The following is a 22194-nucleotide window of genomic DNA, read 5'->3' as shown; positions in this document are numbered from 1 at the left end:
TTGCATTTACTTGATTGAATTTTTGCAAATTTGAATTAAATTTGAGGTTATCCTCATTCATATTGTATCTAAATTTTGGGTGAGGGTTTTTCGAATATTTATCAATTTTAAGGTTTTTTCATATTTCAAAATTGGACACCCCTGTCCTCCGCCAATTGAAGTACCGGGGTTGTGGGTTTTGCCAATCTCAGTCAGTGGGTTGCGGCTTTTTCTGGGTAACGTGTAGGAGTTGAGTTTTGAATCATGAATTTTCCTTAATTTAGTCTCGGTTTTCAGTTTTATCTAAAATTCATCAGGTTTTGCGGGGTCGCCCGAAAGGCCTCCACCTCCCACCCTTAGCACCGACCATGGAACCCCTTCCTTTAGTCATGTAACACGGAGGAGCGAAGTACCCTCTTACATCGAGTACTTGGTGATATTTTGTTCAATTTTCGCATGTGTTGAAGAATCATGGCGGACGGAGAAGTGGAAGATGGTAAACGAGATGCAAACAACCGTAGAAAAAGTCATTCAAACAAATCAAAACAGAGACCAAGACGGAATGATCGTAACAGAGAGGAAACAGAGATAGAAGAACTTAAGGAGCAGTGTTCTGAAGAGGTGATGTGTTTATTTGAATCGAATTTAGCTTTTTTTTTCATACAAGAAAACACTAGTTTGTTGATAGACCAACATATTTCCTTAACTGTTAACTCCATGTTACAAAAAGATTCACTCTCTTTGCACTTTATTCTAAATTCGTAAGGGTCAGGTAAAAATGCTATCCATGCACAGTTTTTAATTCATTTCAAAGCTTTAGAACTCATAGTAGAAATAGGAATGTTTCTTTTTGACCCCTTATTTTGAATCGAAATGGAAATATATCTTTTTGCTGCTGTTATCCATCATATCCTTTTAAATATCTGACACATAATATCATGTATAATTGTTATATATTTATTCTTTCAATAGATATCATGGCAAAATGTTTCAAAATTTGATGATTTTCCAATCAGTTCCAAAACACTGAATGGTCAGTATACCAAAGTTTTAATGAAATATATTTGAAATTCATGCGTTGGTTAATAATCACAAATTTCTGTTGCAAGGAAATTAAATGATTTTTGACCTGGTGTGATATATGTAATATTCAATGCAAAAATTGCCAAAATGTAAAGATTTTTTCTCAGTTCTGTGTATCATCAATTTTTCATTTGCTATTTATGTACCTGTCTTGAAAATCAACATCGGGTTTGAAATTTTAATGTTAAGCTATTATTTTACTTTACGTTGTTTCAAATTTTAGGACTGATAAAAGCTAATTTCATTTCTCCAACTGAAATACAAAAGGAAGGAATTGCTCTGGCACTGAGGGGGTTGGACGTTCTTGGAGCAGCCAAGACAGGTTCTGGAAAGACATTAGCATTCATCATTCCAGTATGTTTTTTAGATTTTGAACAAGTCTCTTTCTAAATATAGAAAGCAAATTTCTTTCTATATACATATGTACTTGTTAACTTCTGTGTCCTTGAATCATCCATCCTAGATAGTTATCTTCAGACTCATTGTCATGAGTCACTTATAGCCACTATCATGGCCAAGAAAGGCAACCAGCCAGAAGAACATTTCAGGAAAGCAAATAAAGCTTTATTATTCATTCAATGGGTAAATGATAAAGTTAGCTTTCTGCTTAACAAAATCTATTAAGAAACAAAATTAGAGTTAACAATCTTTTTGTGGTACGAAATTTAAAAATGGCTTTAAAAAAGCAAAATTTTTAGAACATACTTAAGCTTTTGGCCTGATGCTCTTCAGGGTATAGATCGTCAGAACATAGGTAAAAAAAATATCCTAAGAAATATATATACCCAGCTGTGGATCAAAATAGGCTAATCAGAAACATGAGCACTAGCAGTTTTGAAATCCATCTACATAAAGCATGAAAAAAACGATATTGTGTAGACAGAAGTGCTTGATTTTTTTTTAAATAAGAGTTTAATTATTTTAACTGTCATTGTTCCATGTCGTTTTTGAATCATCAAGATGCTCTTTTATTGTAACAGAGGTTGCACAAAAAATGCATGCATTTCAAACTACTTTTTTGAACCAATCACAATTATAGTTCCTGCTAAGGCTATTCAATCCTTGGGATTTTTCTTTACCAAATTAACAAAATATTCTGTTATTTGGTTAATATGGACAAGCCAAATAGGTGTCAAAAAGGGTCAAAAGCTTAAAAGTATTGTCATCTGATAAAAGTCGCCAAAAGCTAGTCAGGTTCAAAGCTTGACAAGTTAGCTTGCCAAGGGTATATGAAGTTTTTCTTTAGCAACAGAGTCATTAGCTCTTACCAATTCCTTCAGATTGTTAATAATGTCATTTTTCATCTTGCTTGTTCTGCTGTATGAGGAAAAAGGCAGTTATTCGAAACTCAAGCTATTTAGTTGCTTTATTTTTCCCTATTGCCATTCTATGCATTATGACAGAAATTTTTTGAAAATGTTAATTTTGGTGGAGGCTTGCTCTCAGTATTGTGCATTTTTGGAAATTAAAAATCTCACTCACTCCCAGATTGTGCTCAGTCTTTGATTGCATTTAGTTGTCATAATGTTAAAGTAGGTACCTTATCATCTGAAGTATTATTTTTGCTAAATCTTCAAAAGTATAATTTTTAAGCCATTTGTTGAAGTTTTGGGTGATCAGTGCTATCAGTTTGCAGTTTGATTTTGTTACTTTGTTTGTTGCTGCTTCCATGAAATGCAAGTGAAAAACCCCAAAAGTGAAAAGGGTTAACACAGTCAGTATGTTAGTCAGGGCCAAAAGGGTAAGCAGAATTTTTATGCAGCTGCAGGACTGCCTTTTTAATTAGTAGTCAATTGTTTTTCCAAGTTTAAGATTTGTGAGTTTTTATCAGATTCTAGAATTGCTTTGGAAGGAAAAGTTCACTACCCTAGATGGGCTTGGTGCCCTGGTGATCTCACCAACCAGAGAGCTTGTAAGTTTATGACAATTATTGTCTTTGTGATTGTTTTGTTTTAAAACTTTAATCTAAATCCATTGGTTATTGTCTTTATTATTCTATGGCTTAGAAACCTTTGTTCAAATCCAGTATCACATTGTTTTAAAATTTTGTAGGCTTACCAGACTTTTGAAGTTCTGCGCAAAGTTGGAAAATTCCACAGTTTTTCTGCTGGCTTGATCATTGGAGGCAAGGTATGTAATAACTTTACTTTTATAATGTAGAAAAGCAACTCCAATGTAAAGTTTGTTACTTGAATAAGGCATGAGTATACCATTTATCTTTGGTATAATTTGATTCATTCATTTAATAAGGCATGAGTATGACATTGTTCATTTGTTTTCAGTTACTCATAAAATGATCAGTTTAACATCTTTTAATATGAAACTATTGGTCCTTTTCCTAGTTGGTCTTCTTTTTGACCAGTACACTCTATTTTTTACCCTTTATAATCTCAAAATGGAGCTGATTGGCCAAAGCGATATACTTCACAACCAACAACTATTTCACTGAGTGAATCCCCGATTTTCTAATTTTTGGTTCTGCAAAGACCAACAAGAAGGAGTGTATCATAATTGGTCATATGCTGATGCATTTAAATAGCAGGCATAGGGAGGAATTCTACTTCATTTCTTTACCTGCAAGAGATATACTACCATTAACAAGTTATTGATGAGAGGACATACTGCGTCAAAGATCTTGCATCATGTGCAGTGTAATAATTTATCATAGCACAATGCAATGCAATGTCTAAAAATAATTATCCAAAACTGTTTTAAAAGTCTCAAAATGATAGTTTGGATTTCTATTGGAGTCAGGCTCACCACACTATCACTCATTTCCCTCTTTGCTATTGGTTGTTCGTTTCAATTCTTTTATCATCACAACAATGAATCAGTATGTTATCAAAATTCTCTCTGCTACTTCCTTGCTTCCTGCTGTAAGCAAGCCATCCATACATCTTGATCAAGGGCAGGACCAAACACTTACAATTCTTGTTTGTTGATGTTTGTTTGGTAAAAGTGAGGGTACCATATTTACCTTATCTCTGTAAAAGCCATCATTTCATCAGGATATCATGAACAATATTTGCAGATAATCAAGCAAAATATTAGCATGCTTCTCATTTCTTTCCTCAGGACATGAAAGAAGAGCAAGCTCGAATCCTTGATACAAATATCATAGTCTGTACACCAGGGCGACTTTTACAACATATGGATGAAACACCTAGCTTTGACTGCAACAATCTTAAAGTCTTAGGTAACCATTTTGTAAATTTTGCTCATTACATGTTTTATTGATCAACTTTGTGATCAGTTTTTGCTTGCATCTACTCAATTGACTTGCATCTGTTTTTTGTTCTATTGCCCCTTTTCTGACGACTCTGACTACTTTTCTGACGTGTGCAGACCTAAAACATTTAGTTGTTGTTAGTTGACCTAAAACAATAGTTGTTAGTGAATCATCAATGGAAAAGTTCATGGAAAAATAACAATAAAGACTTTTTCTGTTCAAATGAAAATTAAAAGCAACATCCAACATTTATAGAAAGAAGAGGTATCAAACAAAAGATTGCCTACTTTGACAATATACCCTAATTTGCGAACAAAATCTGCCCAGCTGGTATTCAGGGGTTATGACACCCCTATAGGCCCTAAGGACACACCCCTGCCTCAATTTAGCACACTTTTTATTCAGTTATTCCTATTTGATTTATTCAAGACAGTGTGTTCTCCTTTTGTTTTTGGTAATTATTCTTTTGTTTTCTGTGCATTTTGAAACTTGGCATTTCCCATCCTAACTGGAAGTAAAAAATTGTAAATTTTGGAGTTCGAGCCAAATATATGTAAGGAATCACTTTGATAAATGTTTGTTGAGTTTGTAAAATTTGTAAAATTTTACAAATGTTTGTAAAATTTGGGGTTTCCTTGTTTTTCAGTTCTTGATGAAGCAGACAGGATTCTTGATATGGGTTTTCAAGATGCCATGAATGCAATCATTGAAAATTTGCCACTTGAACGACAAACATTACTATTCTCTGCTACACAAACAAAGTATGAAAATTCATGTAATGTTCATTGAATTTCACTGTAGTGTAAACAAATTACCCTGTTTTTGCTTTGTTATGTAGATTTAGACTTACTCCACGAGCCTATGTTTTTCTACTGCCTCACTTGACAGACACTATAACACATAGAGTAAGTCTAGTATATTGTAATGATTGTCATTCGATTCTGCAAGAAATCTTTCTTTGCTAAACCCAGCTCAAAGTCAATCTTGACATTGAATTGTTTTTTATCAATGGAAGGGTTCTTGATTACTAAATAAGGATCCTTGCACTTGATATTTTTGAATCTAAACGTAATAGAATCAATCATTTATGTTGGTTCATTCATACATTTTTTTCAAACTCCCTTTAATGTAAAAGGTTTACAATTAAAAAACATCAGCTTCTTTCCATTAATATCATTTTCTGCTATCTTTTTTTCATGGCATCTAAATAAATCTTCATTTTGTATTGATTCTCTGTTATGGCATATTCTCTTCCATTTGTTTTATTTTGTATTTTCTAGGTCGGTCAAGGATTTAGCCCGTTTGAGTTTAAAGGTATCAGAATTCAGTTTCTTTGCAAGTTGTTCTAAGCATGTTCTTTTACAGTAATTTGTCTACTCTTTGTTAGATTCAACATATAACATAGTTTTGTATTACAGGATCCTTCATACGTGTCTGTACATGAAAAAGCAAAATTTATCACTCCTAAAAAACTTTCACAGGTATGTTCGTAATAAGCTTTGTTTAATATAACCTCAATGCTCTTCATCCTATATTTTCAACTTTTTCTGTCCCTTTGATTGTGTATCTTGAATATACTGTTGCAAGTATAAAGATCCTGGAAGGATAAAACCTGCTCCAAATAACTCAAAGCAAAACTACCTCGTAAAATTAACTTTCATGTTTTTAAGTTGCCTGTAGAAGTAGCATCAGTGCTTGCAATGTGTGGAAAATTTTGAATTTTAAGTAACTTGAAAGGAACAATAGAAGGAGTGGAACATCAATTGAAATGTAGAGTTTCAACACCAGTTTTGAAGTTGGCCCACTAACATTGCTATTTCCAAACTTATTTCCAAATTGGAGGTTAGCACCCTCTGTCCTATGCGGTTTATCAAAGTTAGGTACAAGAGGGAACTAAGTAGCACATTATTCACATGCTAAAATGTTTCTTTTTTTCTAGATGTAAAATCAAATACAGTAAAATTCATTATCTCTTGCTTTCAGTTTTTAAAAATGTCAAGTGATTTGTTCTTTCTTGTTTTTGTTTGAATTCTTCTGATTTTAAGCAAAGGTTAAATTTGAAGGTTTCTAAATGTTGAACAAAAATAATTTTATTGTGGCTGGTAAATCTATTGCTTTTATTATACTATTTTTTGTTAAAAGATATTTTGTGTCGATGCAAATGTTTTCCAGTATCCTTCACCTGACAATGGTTTATCTTTCAGTACTTTGTTATCTGTGAGCTGCAAGACAAAATCAACTTTTTGTACTCATTTATCAAGAATCACCTCAAATCAAAAGTCATTATTTTTATGTCGAGTTGCAAGCAGGCATGTTTCTCACTTTTATTGGCCGTTTGTTTTGTTCCCTTTATTCTATGACGGTTTTTCTATTAGGCTTGCGCATCTTCTATTTTGTTAAGTTTTAAGGAAGCATCTTTGCATTTGGTTTCCCGTTCTTTGCAATCTTTCTTTGTCTCTTCTTATCAATCTTTGCAATCTATTTCTAATGCATGATTAGCTTTTTAGCCAAGACTTTTCGGTTTTATGCTTTTTGCAGTCTGGATTATGGGTTTTTTAATTAGGTTAGTTTTCTTTAGTACTTTACAATTTTACAGTTTCTTTAGTACATTAGGTTAGTACTTTAGGTTTCTTGTCTTTGTCTCCATGAAAAAAAAATCAAATTACAATCTGAAATATGCAAATAAGCCAAGTCTTAACCGATTACCAATTTGTACAGAGGTTGTAAATATAATTTAAAATTCCTTTGGTCTTATTTTATAAGCTCTTTGTTCAGATGTTTGCATCCTCCATTTCTATGTATAGCTACAATTCCGGACAAAAACAAAACAATTTGAGACTTTTCAAGAAAGTTGATGTTTTCTCTTTCCTTCAAAATTTTCCTTCCCCCATTCAATCTTTAATGCGTGATTTTGAAGCACTAATGACATAACTACAGATCCAACATTGGGTTCGGAGGGTAAAGGGGGGATTCGAATTTTCGGGTTTAATGTCAAATAGAAAATTGCAAAATTGTATTTTGTCTCAACAATTTTGTCCAGGATTGAAAGTTATATTAATATTGCTTGTCCTATCAGCCTGCCCTTCCCTTGTTCTGCTATTAGAAATACTGAGATTGTCTGGATGATTTCATTCAATTTTCTTTCCAGGTTAAATTTTTCTATGAAGTTTTTCGACGACTACGACCTGGTGTCCCTCTTATGGCGCTATATGGAAAACAAAAGCAGATAAAAAGAGTTGGAATTTATGAAGAATTTTGTAGAAAAGCTAGTGCGTTTTTGTTTGCCACTGATATTGCTGCAAGAGGCTTGGGTTAGTAGATTGTCCTTTCTGGGCTCAAGCTATGCATTGGACATGCTTTCTTCTTTGTATTATAAAATATATTTATTCGAGCTGTTAGTTTCTTTCCATTCCTTGAATTTATTGTAAGATCTCCGACTTTTTGCACTCCCTCAAACGTTAAATACAAGACCAAAGCAAAAATTGCTGCTACAAGAGTACCAAGCTCGCCAAACTCTGTTGTAACGAGTGCAAAATTAAACATTAGCATTTTTTGTCCAAAGTCATTTGTTTTATCTACTAAATTTTCTATTTATTGTGTTTTATGTTTCTGTCAAGTACAAGCTATATTTCTCCGTAGCAAGTCTCATAACACATAAAAATAAATAGGAAATTTTCAAAATTGCTAATTTCTGCTTTCCATGCCTCATTTTGCAGACTTTCCCGAAGTTCAATGGGTTGTCCAGTTTGATTGCCCCGAGGATACCAATACCTATATCCATAGAGTCGGTAGGACTGCTCGGTGAGTTCTTAAGACAGTGTATAGGAATATATTGACGTAGTGGATTGCCTGTTTTTGGTAATAGGATTGTTTCAATATGTGTTGATATCTATCAGATTCGACTAACAGGTTCGGGATTTTCAGGTTTTTAGGGAGGTGCTTAATGTCTTGCAGATTAAGCAGTATGAGACCTGGATTCAATGGAGGGTTACTTACTGATTAAAACATATATTGAGTTTATGATATCTTAATGGGATATCTTTAGGCTGAGATTGAACACGACAACTTCTTCTTTCATTTAATGTTTAAGAAATTTCCTATTTGCTTTTGTTTATAATTCAGACTTGAAAAGGATGGACAAGCATTGCTTATTTTGCTACCTACAGAGGAAGCCGAGATGATAAAGGTACTTTTCAAGTATTTTGTAATCAAGCTGTTTCTCAAACTGACTGAAAAGGTCATCAAATCAACCATTGACATATTGTTTCTCTGCAGATAGACAATAAAAACCGTAAATGACATGATGGCATTCATTATAGTTTTCCGGCTCTTGGTTTTCTACCAGATGTCTCCTAAGTAACAATGAGTGACTTTTATTTATGCCAATCAAATCAAGTGTATTTATGCCATCTCAATCTTCGCTTTTCGCGATCTTATCTTTAAAGATAAGCCTATTACCTACCTATTTTTTGTTCGCAAGTTATTTTAGAAACATTTATTCCTCTTAGCAATTAGAAGCAAAAAAGGTTCCAATACAAGAGATAAGGTTGGTTTTTTCCATTCGCTTAGAAAATCTTCTCAGATTAGTGATATGCACATTCTACAGCTGTGTTTAAAATTCATCGTTTTTAAATATAACAAAGACAAGCAGAAAATGATTCTATAAGCCACGTAATTGCAGAACTTAAGACGCATCAATTAAAAGGCAATTGAAAGCTTCACGATAAAGTAATCTGTTTGAGGCCTCCTATTGCTAATAACAACTCCCAACTTCTCTGAAATATAAATTTTTACTAATTCTGCTGAAGACCTACCTTTGCCATATTGTGAAGAGAAATGTGTTAGTTTCTGATCATTGCTATGAAAAGTGATACAAAATGATTTGATAAATACAATTTTCTTTCAGAACTATCTAGATATCTTGAACGATCTATGGAATTTTTTGCTAAAATTGAAGCTAACGTTCTATCTTAGCTCTTTATTTTGAACTCAATGTGCTTTTTAGTTTTTTTTTATATCTATTATAATCACAGGAAAATTTGCGTCTACAATTTAGAGATTTTGCATCTATGAGTTTCATAATTCTATACTTTTGAAACTGTTGATATTCTCTTTTTTTTGTCTATAGACCAGATCCTAAAAAGATGCAAAGCATACAGAACAAACTGGCATCTTTTTGTGCTCAAAGTCAGGAAATGAAATACTGGGCTCAAAGGGTTTGTCTCTATTATTTTGTCTTAATCTTTCCTACTTCAAGGTAAGTTTTCCATCTCAAGGAGGATGCAGACCCTTTCTGTCAATCTGTCAATAGATTTTCTACCCACTGACTTTGATATTACGAGGAATGCTGGAGGAAAATGTACCTTCAGTTGGCTTACAACCCTATTTACGATTGTGGTTAGAAAAGATTTAAGCGAGTATATCAAGGTGAAAAAGATGACAGTTTGTATATCAAGTGTCTTTATTGCAAAGTCTGGCTAAAATGCAACACTTCTGATGTTTGCTAACATGCACTCTAAGGTTTCAAATGTTTATAGTCACAGATTCTTATGCAAATTAACACAAGAATTTCTTTGCTTGGCAACTTTCCGTTTTTTATCGACCACTTTCCTGATTATCTTTTTTTTACTTTTAGAGCATCGTGTCATACGCTAGATCAGTGTTCCTCCAGTCAAACAAAAAGGTCTTTGATGTTCAAAAGCTGCCAATTAAAGAATATGCCATGTAATTTAGAATTTTTATTACACAGCATTTTTTAGATCTAACCAAAGTATTTATTCTAGATACGTGGGTTACATCAATTTGTATAATGACTTTCATAAAATCTTTTGAGATATAAACAGTTTTGATATTAATGACAATATATTTGAAATTGTGTTTAATTTCTTATAGACTATTAATGTCAATTTTGATCAATTCACTTTCGTTTGTGCGGGGAATTATTGGCTTTAAGCATTCATTTATCCACGAAAGCTTTTGCTCGTGAAAAGGATATATCTATTCTACATACAGAGAAAATTATGTAAAGCTTTGTGTCTTTGCCATTGAATACTTAACAACAGACAATTTGACAACTATCTTAATGATTTTCATATAAAGATTTCTAAGCTACAGGGCTTCCTTTGTCAATATCTACTATGGTACATTATCTTTCTAGATCACTTGGCTTGCCAGTTCCTCCACGGATTAGATTTATGAAGGTGATTAATTTTAACTTTTTGTCTATTTTGTTTCACTTTGTGTACAATTAAAATGTAGATCTCATTTATTGAAATTTCCATGTCTATGTCAAATAAACTCATGACATGATACCTATGTTTAGATTGACATCACATCTCTGTGGTTGACATAAGTTGACTTTAGTCACTTCAACGGAGCTTTTTTAGGACACTACATTTGCCTAACTTGTCACGCTTGTGATTTGCGTCAGTGTAATTGTAAAATGCAGGACATGAAAACCCACCCGACCATGTGACCGGGCGGTCGCAGGAAATTTTTCATGAATACAGTTCTACAGGAGTTTTTTAAGATATACACTTTTGCGAGAAGCACCTTTGTTTCTTTCATGTTCATCAAAAGAAAAATATTAAGACAAAACAAATGTAGCTCCTTTTCTCGCAGGACATTTATGCATGATTTTTGTCTGGTCGCAAGAAGGAAAATTTGTTTTCGTGCCCTGGTCAAATGTTTGCTCATTTTTGTTTGACTCTTCAGAAACTTGAGAAGAAAATTGGCTCTGCAAAGAAAGAAGCTCAAAAGGATGAAAAATTAGAGAAGGCTTTTAAGAGAAGCAGGCTTAATGATGACGATTCTGAAGATTCAGAATCTGATGACAACGAAGAGCGCATAGGTGAAGAAAAGGAAACTAGAAACGAGGAAGGAAAAATTGAAGCCAATGATATTGATGAAAACGAAGAAGATGATGTGCTAGTTCTAAAAAAGAAGCACCTTTACACGGAAGTTGATGAAAACGAGGATGACGAGGGTTTGCTGGTAAAATATATTTCAGCTTGTAGTTTCTTGTTTGTGTTTATCCTTCAGATTTAGGCTGCTTGCTGTCTTCATAACGATTCAGACTATTAAGATTCAAATTATATTACACTGATTACCTTGATAAGAGATTTAAGGCACCAAAGGTACTTAGTAATTTTCATTTAACCTATAGTTGCTTCAAGAGTACTTAAGATCTCCTGAAATAGGATAGCATTTAAAATAAGTTCATGTCGATCGAAGAGATATAATTCTTTTTCTGAAAGAAATGGTTTTCGTAGATGAGATTTGAAATAGAATATTAAAAAATTTGAAGCATGTCCCAAATAATATTCAGAGACTTAAGAGAAATTATTTCATGTAATTTTATGTTAACTTTGAGCCAATTTTTTTAGGAAATTAAAGATGAAAAGTCTTCCAAAGTTGTGAAGAGTAGAAAAGCTCCTGATAGCAGAGTGATTATGGCAAAGAAAATAATCAGAAAAGGGATAAGACTGAATACAAAGATCAAATTTGACGAAGATGGTGAAGTGAGTTATTTTGCATTCTGGAAGTTTTAAATTTCTATCTAAATATTGTGACTGTTTGTCAAACTGAACACGTAAATATGACTTTTTTTATCCAGTCTATGCTAAAAATGCTATAAATCGTGGGAGTTAGTCCAGGGGTATGTGACAGTAACGCTGTGAAACTACTTGCTTTTGTCGAACATTTGATGTTAAGCACATTAGATTTTTTTTAAAGTCAAGCTGTGCTCAAACAAAATAAAAGCTACAATCTATTAACATTGCTTAACTTTATGCTGTGTTAGCCAAAAATAGGGTTGAGTTAGTATTTGAGTTCAAAAGTTTGGAACTTTTGAATGGAATTAAAAATTATTTAAAAATAAAGGAGTTATTGTTATTTATATTCTATATTCGGAGAGAAATGCTTAAAGATTCTTATGATTCTTCAGGCTGTAAGGCTATCATTAGAAATAAACAACGAGTCTATTCAGCTTAAAACAACCATAAAACAGGGACTTTTAAAGAAAATTTTTTTTCAAGCGTTGGCTTCGAAAACGATACATTCAGCATAAAGCCTGATTTACACGAGACGAATTTTTTCGTGCGAAGCGAATTTTTCGCCGCGAATGCGCGAAAAATATGCGCAGAAGTGGAGATTAGAAAATTCGCAGCGAATTCGCAGCGAATGATTCGCTGCGAAAAAGTAGAAACCATTCCTACTTTTTCGCTGCGAATTTTTTCGCCATGTAAAATAAACCAATCAGAACAGCAATTGAAGACATCTGACACGAACCCAAAGGAAGGGCTAGGCCGAATGGTGCTACGCAATTTAAACATATCTAAATCAAAAGTATGCAAGACGACAGAAAACTACGCAATGGTTCAAACAACAACATGGGTGAAGAATGAGTAACCTATGACTAGGCCTAAACAATGCTGGGAAAATCCCGCACCTATAACATAAACAATGGAATGGGACGTTTCTAGCAACAGGCGTCTTTGGTGCAATAAACGATAAAAGCTCCTCATATGTAGTTGGCGACATTCGAAAGTAATTATTCCTGACAATGTAAGCGTAAGTCACTTACCAAAAGATGAAACTCCACCTTCTGCAGACGTTCTGAATAAATTTTCCGAGCCAAGTACCCATTTATTTGCTTTTTTGCTCGCTTATTTCAATAACAACAATCTTCGAACAGACGCCATTTTCTTTGGCATTATTCGCGGCGAATTCGCAAAAGAAATTCTGCCAGTGGAAATTAAACTTCGAATTCGCAGCGAATTCGCAGGAGAAAAATTCGTGGCGAAAAATTCGCTTCGCGCGAAAAATTCGTCTCGTGTAAATCAGGCTTAAGGAAGAAGCTCTAGATGATAACTATCAGCTTTTAATTATAGCCTTATATAAATTAAGTACTTATAATTTGAGTTCTTCTGTACTTGTCTAAACATTTATATTAGGCTTTTACAGCACCTGTTTGTAAAGCTTCTTCGCTGAATGGAACATTAAGGCTGATTTCCACGAGGCGAATTTCGCAGCGAAATCGCGGCGAAATCGCTGATGAAGGCATCAAGGCATGCGCAGTTTTGATTTTTGATTTCGCAGCGAATTCGCAAGAAAGTAGAAAAGAGTTCTACTTCTTCTCAGCGACATATTTCGCAGCACCTAATAACCAGTCAAAGCATGGTAAATTTGCTTGATTTGTAAGAAAACAATCTTGGAACATTCGTCATGCATGCAGTTCTTAAAATAGGCGCCTTAAAGTTGAGTTTTGGGGGAAATCATTATATAATTTCGCAGCGAATTCGCAGTCTCGTGGAAATCAAAGACAATTTCGAAGCGAATTCGCTGCGAATTTCGCCTCGTGGAAATCAGCCTTTAAAGGTAATGTGTCCATATAAAAGGCCTGCGTATACCCAACATTTCAAGTAACATCAAAATAACGGTTTGCGATTGGTCAGTATTCTTGCGATGCAAAACTGCTCACATGAAAAGCTAACCTCGCAGCAGGGTAGATAAACAGAACGACTGTAATGCCTGGGACGATGACATGAAAAATCACATGTTTCTGAAAACCCCCGCAGAGTTGCTTGCTTTAGCTGGACACATTACCTTTAATAAACCTAACGAAACTGCTGCATCTTATGCTAGTGTGTTACACTGCTAATATGTATTCCCTTGGTCGAATCCTGTCTGAATGCCAATCAGCTGTTTTGTTTTGTATAATCTTTATTCCCTCGTTCACTTGATGGGCTACTTATTATCATTATTATTATTATTATTATTATTATTATTATTATTTTTATTTAGCTCCGTCTTTATCACAACTTTGTTCTTTCTAAAATCTCCTGGAACCTTACTGTAGCGGATCTTTCAAAGACGTGGGATGTCGAGAATGTTGACAACCTCGTATCCAAATACATCCGCCAGTGGCTCGACCTCCCAATAAGTGCTACCTTGAGTAGCATTATTCTTTCTAAAAACCAGTTTGGACTCAGCCTAACTTTACCATCCACCAAATTCCTACAGTGTCAAACAGTTTTACGCAACGCATTGAAATCTTCACCAAACGATAACATTTGCTCTTTATGGAAAAATACCAGTAGTAGCACAAATATACAGTGTGATATATATAGGAACACCAAAGAAGCATTGAAGGCTGTCCAGCATGAGCATAAAGATCGTTTGCAAAACATCCTAACCTCCCAAGGATCTTCATCATCACATCTTTTTAACCAGAATCTTCCACAAATAAACAAACTTTGGTCCAAGGTGCAAAGTAGCATGCCTCAGAATATTTTCAACGTCACCATAAGGTACCTGAACAATACCCTTGCCACACAGAAAAACCTGAAAAAATGGAACTTGAGCCAGACCTCTGACTGTTCTTTCTGTTTTCTGCCAGAAACCCTCCTTCACGTTGTTGCTGGCTGCAAAACATATCTGGAACAAGGCCGATACACCTGGCGACATAACTCTATCCTAAACTTTCTAGCTACGTCACTAAAAGCTGTCAATGAATCTACCATCTACGCTGATATACCTGGCTTTCTTTCACCATCAATCATAACTGGAGAAAACCTTCGCCCTGATCTTCTCTTGAGGACTAACAACAATTAACTCTACATTTTAGAGCTAACTGTTGGCTTCGAATCCAATCTTAACACAAATGCTACAAGAAAACACAGCAATTATGCTCCTCTTTTATCTGGCTTACAGCGACAGTTCAAATGTGTCTCCTTTGTTAATCTTTCTATAAGCTCTCTTGGCATCTTCGGCAATTCCTGCAATTCATTCTTCAAAATGTGTGACTCTCTCTCCATCGATCAGCAACAAAAACGGTATCTCATTTCTAAACTTTCCAACATTGCCATCCGTACTACGTACTACATATTTTGTTGCAAAAATAAGCCATGGACAAATCCAGAATTACATCCTTTTTAACTTTGGTTGTTTTTTTTCTCAGTTTTTTCTTTTACCTTACGATTGTTTTAGTTTTTTCTTGTAAAACCAGGCTAGCCAATTGCAAATTACCTTGTAATAGTGAGATTTGTAATTGTAGTTTAACTTGAATTGAAAATGAAATGTTTCCATTATAATTACTTTTAAAAGAGAGCTCTCTAGGGCTTATAGCTTTAGGTGAAGTCTGAATCAAATATTCCGTTTGCATGTAAGAGGTTAACAGATTTCTACCACATCAAACATTTAGACCTTCCTTCCACTAGTAGAGCTAAATGTTACGGAGTTGGAAACTAATTTTCACAGCACATGCAACTTGGAAAGTAATCTTCACAGCACATGCAACACAAAAGTTGCTGATTTGCTGTTTGCGGTACCCCTTCCATCATTTTACATAGCCATAACAGCTTTATTTTTAATCCAGTTCATCGGTTTTCTGTAAGAACTTTTTTCAGCAAGATGGGCCCTTAATCAATAGAGCTCTTGAACTGACCGACTTCTGGATCTATGAATGGATCTCATAATAGAGCTAGAGGATCCAGGTGTTTGAATCATCACAGATTAGTAGTCAAATTATAGGGCTTTTGTGTCCTATATGTTAGAAGTTTAGCATCGAATGATAATTTTTCAGGCAAACGAAGTTGCAAAACCAGTTATGAGTGACAATGAAAGCTCTGATGAAGTTGAAGATTCTGACCAGCTGAAACCCATATCAATTGAAGAATTAGAAGGAAAAGATATTGTAGGTGGTATCGATATTAAGAAGATGATGAAGAAACTTGGGAAAGAAGATAAATTGGACAGACAAACAGAAAGAGACAGGGTGAAGCGTAAACATCAGGAGAACAGAAAAAAACAACGGAAAGAAAGAAAAATTTTCTCAGAAATGGTAAAATTAATATTCCTTGAACTATCATTATGATTCGCAAACTGCTCATCTAAAGCAATTTCAAAATTAACAATTAATCAGCTACATTTACATGGATTTCATGGATTAGTAGTTACATTTATATGGATTTAAATATAATTTATATTGATTTTGATCCATTTTTAGAATTCAGTGACGTTAGGAGGCGAAGAATCAAGCAACCAAGGAGAACTTTCTGATGGCTCCGACGAAGAGCCAGAACACAAAAGGTGAACACATTAACGTAAAATTTTGCCAACCTGTTTGTATGTGGTCTCTGCCCCGACAATTTGAAAGGAAGACTTGTCACTAGATCCCAAAAACTATTCAACAAGAAATTGCCTTCACATAGACATCCCAAGGCAAAACCTAAAATTCTCCAAAAGGATTTTTTTTCTATTGTGGTGCACAGATGTGGAACGAAATCCCATTACAAATAAGGATAAGCTCCACGATTACCACGTTCAAAAGGAATTCAAAGGAATTCCTGCAAAATTAGCGGAAGCACGATCCCTAGGAAGACCAGCATTATATGTAAATAATCTTTACATAGTAGCTGATAGGGTTTCTGTGTTTTAATAAGATAAATATAAATATATAATATATATGTGTTTATCTTGCATGTATGAAAGTTGTGGTATATTTAGGACGCTGTTGTTCCTTGTTGTGAATTGATCATCAAGCCATTGGGAACCCTTCGTATTTATAACCTTGATTCAAACATTTTTTCAGATCTGAAAGACCATCTCTAAGGAAGAAAGCTAGAACAGATACAGTGGAACTTCCTGGTCAACAGGAATCACTAAAAGAAGACGAAGAACTTGCCTTGCAGTTGTTATCTGGCCTGTCATAATTGATATTCTAGTATATGAAAATAATTTGCAAATCAAACCAGTTATTCGGTTTTGTCTTTTGACTTTGGTCATCAGGACAAATTAGGTATCAATCTGGAGTCATTTTATATTGAGAAGTGTATTTTTTGTATTTGATGATCTCCATTGAAGATCGTTTAAAATAAATATAAATTAGGCATGGATCACCAAATAATAATCGAATTCGAAGCATGTTCTTTAGACTTGGTACCTTCTTTTGATCATATTCAAACTGAATATTTAGTTAATAAATGTTTTATTAATTGAATTGAGTACGACGAATAATCGATGTTTGATATTCCATACCTTTCAAAAGTGAAATATCGTGCAAATATCTGTTTGTTTTTGGAAAGGCTGTTTTAATGGATATTGACGAGCATTTTTTTCCTGACAAGACGATTTTTAAGATAAATGATTGGGCATTAGATTTTATGCTCGCAGTTTAAATGTTTGTAGTCATCCATATTTTGAAACCAACGAAGGAGATTTTGATTTATCTAATAAAAGTGAATCGATCACGTGCGATAACAACAAGTTTTCGAACATTTCGGAAAGGTTTATTCAATTAACGACTGATGAGTCGTGGGAAAGTGGACTGTGTTGTTGATTCGTACTTTGGAAAAAATAACTGATACAAAGGTGTACAAATATTCATCAAAATTTTCATTGAAAGGTGTACAAATAGAGAACTTATTCAATTTTCTTTGTTTTAATTGAAGAAAATGTTATTAGCAAATTAAAAGAAGCAAAAGAACTGTGAAAACAGGTTTTGCTACAAACCGAGGATTAAAATAAAAATATGAACAAACGATTATGTACGAGTGATAAAGATGAGTTTTAAAAGATAGGATACCAACCGTACCTTCAGAATTATAGTTTTTATTTGTAGATGGAGAGTAATACTAAAGTTGAAAGACGATCATCCTTGAAATATTTCTAGTCTTGAATTGACTGAAGCTGTTTAGAAACAAAGGAGAGTCACCATGGTTATCATCAACAGCATCAAAAGAAAAGAAGAAGAGTTGCTTGGTCAATTCTTTGCGGATCATATAACTGATGAAATGCATCATTTCACCCTTTATTTCCTCCGTCTAATTGGTATTGATAGAAAAATAGATTTGAAAAATATGCAACAAATTTTGTTATATAAATTAAGAAAAACAATATTTATATTATTTATATTATATAATAGTAAAGATACTTCGTATCATTTTAAGGAGAAAAAAAGTAATTTTATCTTCTTTAGAAGAAATTAGACAAAGGTCATTTTCTTCATTTATATAATATTTCATAGACAGATTTACTGTTACTATTTTCTGTAGTTCTAACTACAGTTCATCCAGCTTTGGATGATTAAATGAAGAATTAGGATAGTAGTAACAATCAAGACAACCTGAACAACAACAACAAAAGTAACAAAAGAATTGTCAACTATTTATCAATAGAATGATTGGAAACAATGAAGAAAAAAATACTATACTAAGAAAAGAAACAGGCGGGAAAAGGAGATTATTGGCAAAGAAAATGAATGCAAATGTAAACAAAGGTGTTTAGAATTAGATTCAATGGTGCCAAATATGAAGTTTTTTCTGAGCTGTCTTTCTTCATAATAGATAAAAACATATTCCAAAACAGGTGTACAAAATTGAAAAGTATCATCAAAGGAGACAGGTGATAACTTACAAATGTGATAATCATGAAAATTTTCTCTCATTTAATGAGATAAACTAAGGATGTAAAACAAAAAAGGTAATATGTCCTTGAACCAAGAAAATGAGAAACAGAGTTTATAAATATGCAAAATAAATTGATAAGAAATATCATGATTGATAAAAAAGATGGCCTTGAAAAAAGCAAACATTTTGAAAACAAACTGAAGCTTTTTGCCTGATGAAAGGTCAAAACATAGATAAAAACAGTACACTAGGAAATATATATACCCAGTTGTGGATTGAAATAGGCCAATCAGAAACGCAAGCACGTGACTGTTGAGGCCACAAGCCGCAACAGTTCAAAAACACAACCACTACAACTTCACTACCACAATTTTATTGCAATAATGATCATTACTAAACACAAATAACACTATAATAAATAACTGATAATGAAGATGATGAACTTATTGAAGAGAAAGATGAATATAGAGAAGAAGGTAATTATGAATTAAGCATACTCATAAAAATAACAATAAAAACAAAAAACAATCATTAAAAGCGCATTTGCATCTTCATCATCAAATGTTACAGGAAATGTGAATCAAGGAGGAAGAAGAAGACCAGTGGCGAAGCCAAAGGTCCTGCTTGTCCTGCCGGGCAGGACCACAAATTTCTAAAGATAACAATTTTTAAAATATTAAAAATTAATTCATTTTATGAAATCATTATATGCCTGATACAAAGGCATTTCTTGTTATATTCTACACTTATACGCCCTTTTTCAATTTTGAGACATAGGGTGACTGGAATGGAATTTCGAGTATCCCGTTCGTAAATTGATATCGTCAAAAATTTAGTCCTGTGGTCAGTCCTGCCCAATACTCGTAGGCAGGACTAAACCCTATGTTTGGTCCTGCCCAACAATGGGCAAACGCCTCGTAGCCCTGTTTTTGGTCCTGCCTCACAATAGAAGAAAACAATGGCACTCCTGACCACAGAATAGAAAATGACACTGTGTCATTTCTATTCTGTGTCCTGACCTTCAGAAATGGCAGGACCTCAGGTCCTGCTCTTTCATGAAGGCAGGACCTAGACTTTTGGAGCCCTATGTTGCGGTATAATTTGTTGATTTTCTGCGCCTCGGTCAAAGGTCACAAAGAATTTTCACTCAGGCCATAGTCAGGCTTAATATCATGGATAAACTATTATTTTGATAACTGTAACGAGGACATCATGATTATGCTGCTAAAGAAGTTTTTGCTGCTAGAAGCTTCGGCCCTACACTGTCGTCACTTGATTTATACAAGAATCGATCGTTTCAAGACGAGTGGTACTTATGGAAATCAAATTGTTTAGGGTCGTTCTGTTGGTCCTATTTACTGTTAAAGTCAGGAATATCACAGACATCGCGAGAAACCTGATATGCATATAGTTTTCTCTCAGACTGCAGAGAGCAAGAAAGTCATATTTAAAGGCCTATTATAAAAAGTAGAAAAAGTTTGCCGCCGCTGCCGAGAGAGAATCTTCGTTTTTTTGTCGATCGAGATCGAGGGGAGATGGAGTGTGCATGAAAGAAAAAGGGCTTGCTTAAATTTAATTTCAGCAGTTCGTCCTCCAGCCTTAAACAGGAACTACCATACCATTCAGAGGTCCCGATGAAAAGGACGCTTTGAAAAGGATGAAAAGGAAAACAATGGTAAACACTGGGAGCTTTTGTACTCGGTGACTCAGATTGTATTGTACTGGCAAAATGTCAGGGATCTCCTCTGATATTCAAAACAAATTAATTCAAGACCCTATTTACCATGCATCAGACATATCCATGTTGTGACAAAATATTCCAACTTCTTTTAAATAATTTGAATCAATTATGTTTCCAGTATGTATTACAACTGTATATGCCTATTTGCCCAAGCGATTTTTTTTAGTCAATGATTTCTAAATTTTCAATCAATGAAAACATTTTCAAATGTTGCTTATTTTAGAAAGAATTTTTGTGATGCTCTTTTGACTTCTTCAATGTAAGGCAGGAGGAACTTGAAAGGATCCGAACCTTTATCCCCTTTTTTCCAAAATGTGACAGTGAAAAATGTTTCACTGCAATCTTGATCTCAACATATCCAGAAGGGCGTTTCCCCCTTTTCCGAGGGCATCTAGGGCGTGGCTTCACACGATTTTTCTGGGGACTACGCCCCCAGACCCCCTTTAGGCAGGACCACCTGTTCTTGGTTAGCTTCGCCACTGAAGAAGACTGTTTACATATCCTTAAAAATTGGACCATACTACTTCTGCTAATAATAAAAAAATGTTATGTGTCATCATTTTGTTCTTCTGATGAAGAAGAATGCAAAAACTGAAAGAAGCCTTTTGTCATCATGAATCTAATCATGAAAAAGAATGAATACACAAGACTTTGTTAATTCTATTGATGTAATGTTATAGAATATCAATCTGGGATGAACCTGTCTTATAGTTTGACTTTGTCAGATTTTCTTGCACGTTTTGCAGTTGGTTCATTATGAAAGACTTGGTTGCAAGTGTCGGGAGATTCTATTTCATTTCTTACAATGGTTTCAAGGTCAGTTGAGGGTTCCCCAGTCTTTCTCATACAAAATACACTTTTTGCTGTCTTTGCTCTAGCATAAGCATGCACTACAACTTCTTTGCATGTTGCCCTAATTGCCTTGCTTGCTTGGTCATTCCTCAAGCCAAACAACAACCCAAGATTAGCAATATCTTGGGGTCCTCTAATTTCCATATAGTGCTGTGCATTGCTGGTAAAGATAATTCCTTTGCCGTGTGACTTCCTAACCAATTCCAGAGAATTTGCCAGAACATATTGTCGAAGGTTTGTGCTCCTTATACATGATGCATAAGACAACTCGAAGCAAATTCCGCGATCAACGGCAGCACCTACAGTTGAATGCTTTAGTCTAAAAGGGATTTTTTCGTCTAGATCTAAACTAATAATGTCAATGTTTTCAATCTGTGTACACGCCTGTAAAAATAACTTTTCATTAGTAGGCCGAATTGCAATGATGTCAAACGATTGGATAAAATCAGTTTGAAGACATCTGACATGGTCAGGGTTGTCTAGTAATACAGTGACACGGCTAAGAATTTTACAATTGTTTGGTACATTGTTAACATTTTGATAAATCCGCTCCAGTCGCCTTCGGCATAATGCTATTTTGTTATTGTCGTCATCTTCCGCTTGCAAGCTGTCGTTTTTCTTTCCCGGTTTCTTTCGCTTGTTTGAGACGGAATGGTTTACATTTAATGCAATTACTGAGAAGCCAAATCTGATCAACCTTTCAACTTTTTTCACGGTTTCATCTACATCTTCTTCTGTTGGAACAGGGACATTGAGATCATAGTTGACCAGCGCCATGCTTTTTTTTACCAACTCGTTTTCACGGAGAGGCTTGTGTGAATACGAGAATGTTTAAATAACTGGTGGCTTGTTGTTCCATGGAAGTTTGGTCTGTTTGATTTGTTGATCTGACCACCTACTCA

At 34.3% G+C, this 22194-nt stretch overlaps 2 protein-coding genes across 2 annotated transcripts; one reads left to right on the top strand and one right to left on the bottom strand.

Moving 5' to 3' along the window:
* The first annotated feature begins 416 nt into the window (after positions 1 to 416).
* On the top strand, positions 417 to 17206 carry LOC135685221 (putative ATP-dependent RNA helicase DDX10). The gene is made up of 22 exons (XM_065201069.2): positions 417 to 600; positions 952 to 1012; positions 1286 to 1416; positions 2894 to 2974; positions 3115 to 3192; positions 4138 to 4258; positions 4938 to 5052; positions 5572 to 5605; positions 5710 to 5772; positions 6496 to 6600; positions 7440 to 7602; positions 8008 to 8092; positions 8414 to 8477; positions 8800 to 8837; positions 9420 to 9507; positions 9927 to 10015; positions 10449 to 10491; positions 11006 to 11284; positions 11677 to 11811; positions 15876 to 16133; positions 16299 to 16381; positions 16884 to 17206. Exons 1-22 carry the CDS (start codon positions 451 to 453, stop codon positions 17002 to 17004), a joined length of 2385 nt encoding a protein of 794 aa, XP_065057141.2. The 5' UTR covers positions 417 to 450; the 3' UTR covers positions 17005 to 17206.
* A 3586-nt stretch (positions 17207 to 20792) lies between these two features.
* On the bottom strand, positions 20793 to 22069 carry LOC135685220 (ribonuclease P protein subunit p30-like). Its single transcript, XM_065201068.2, has one exon. It carries the CDS (start codon positions 22067 to 22069, stop codon positions 21146 to 21148), a length of 924 nt encoding a protein of 307 aa, XP_065057140.2. The 3' UTR covers positions 20793 to 21145.
* Between the last annotated feature and the right edge of the window lie 125 nt (positions 22070 to 22194).

Source organism: Rhopilema esculentum, chromosome 15 (genome assembly GCF_057945365.1).
Source record: "Rhopilema esculentum isolate cy_ngs chromosome 15, ASM5794536v1, whole genome shotgun sequence".
Taxonomy (NCBI): Eukaryota; Metazoa; Cnidaria; class Scyphozoa; order Rhizostomeae; family Rhizostomatidae; genus Rhopilema; species Rhopilema esculentum.
Note: the sequence above shows the minus strand (reverse complement) of the source record. Positions and strands in the feature narration are given on the sequence as shown.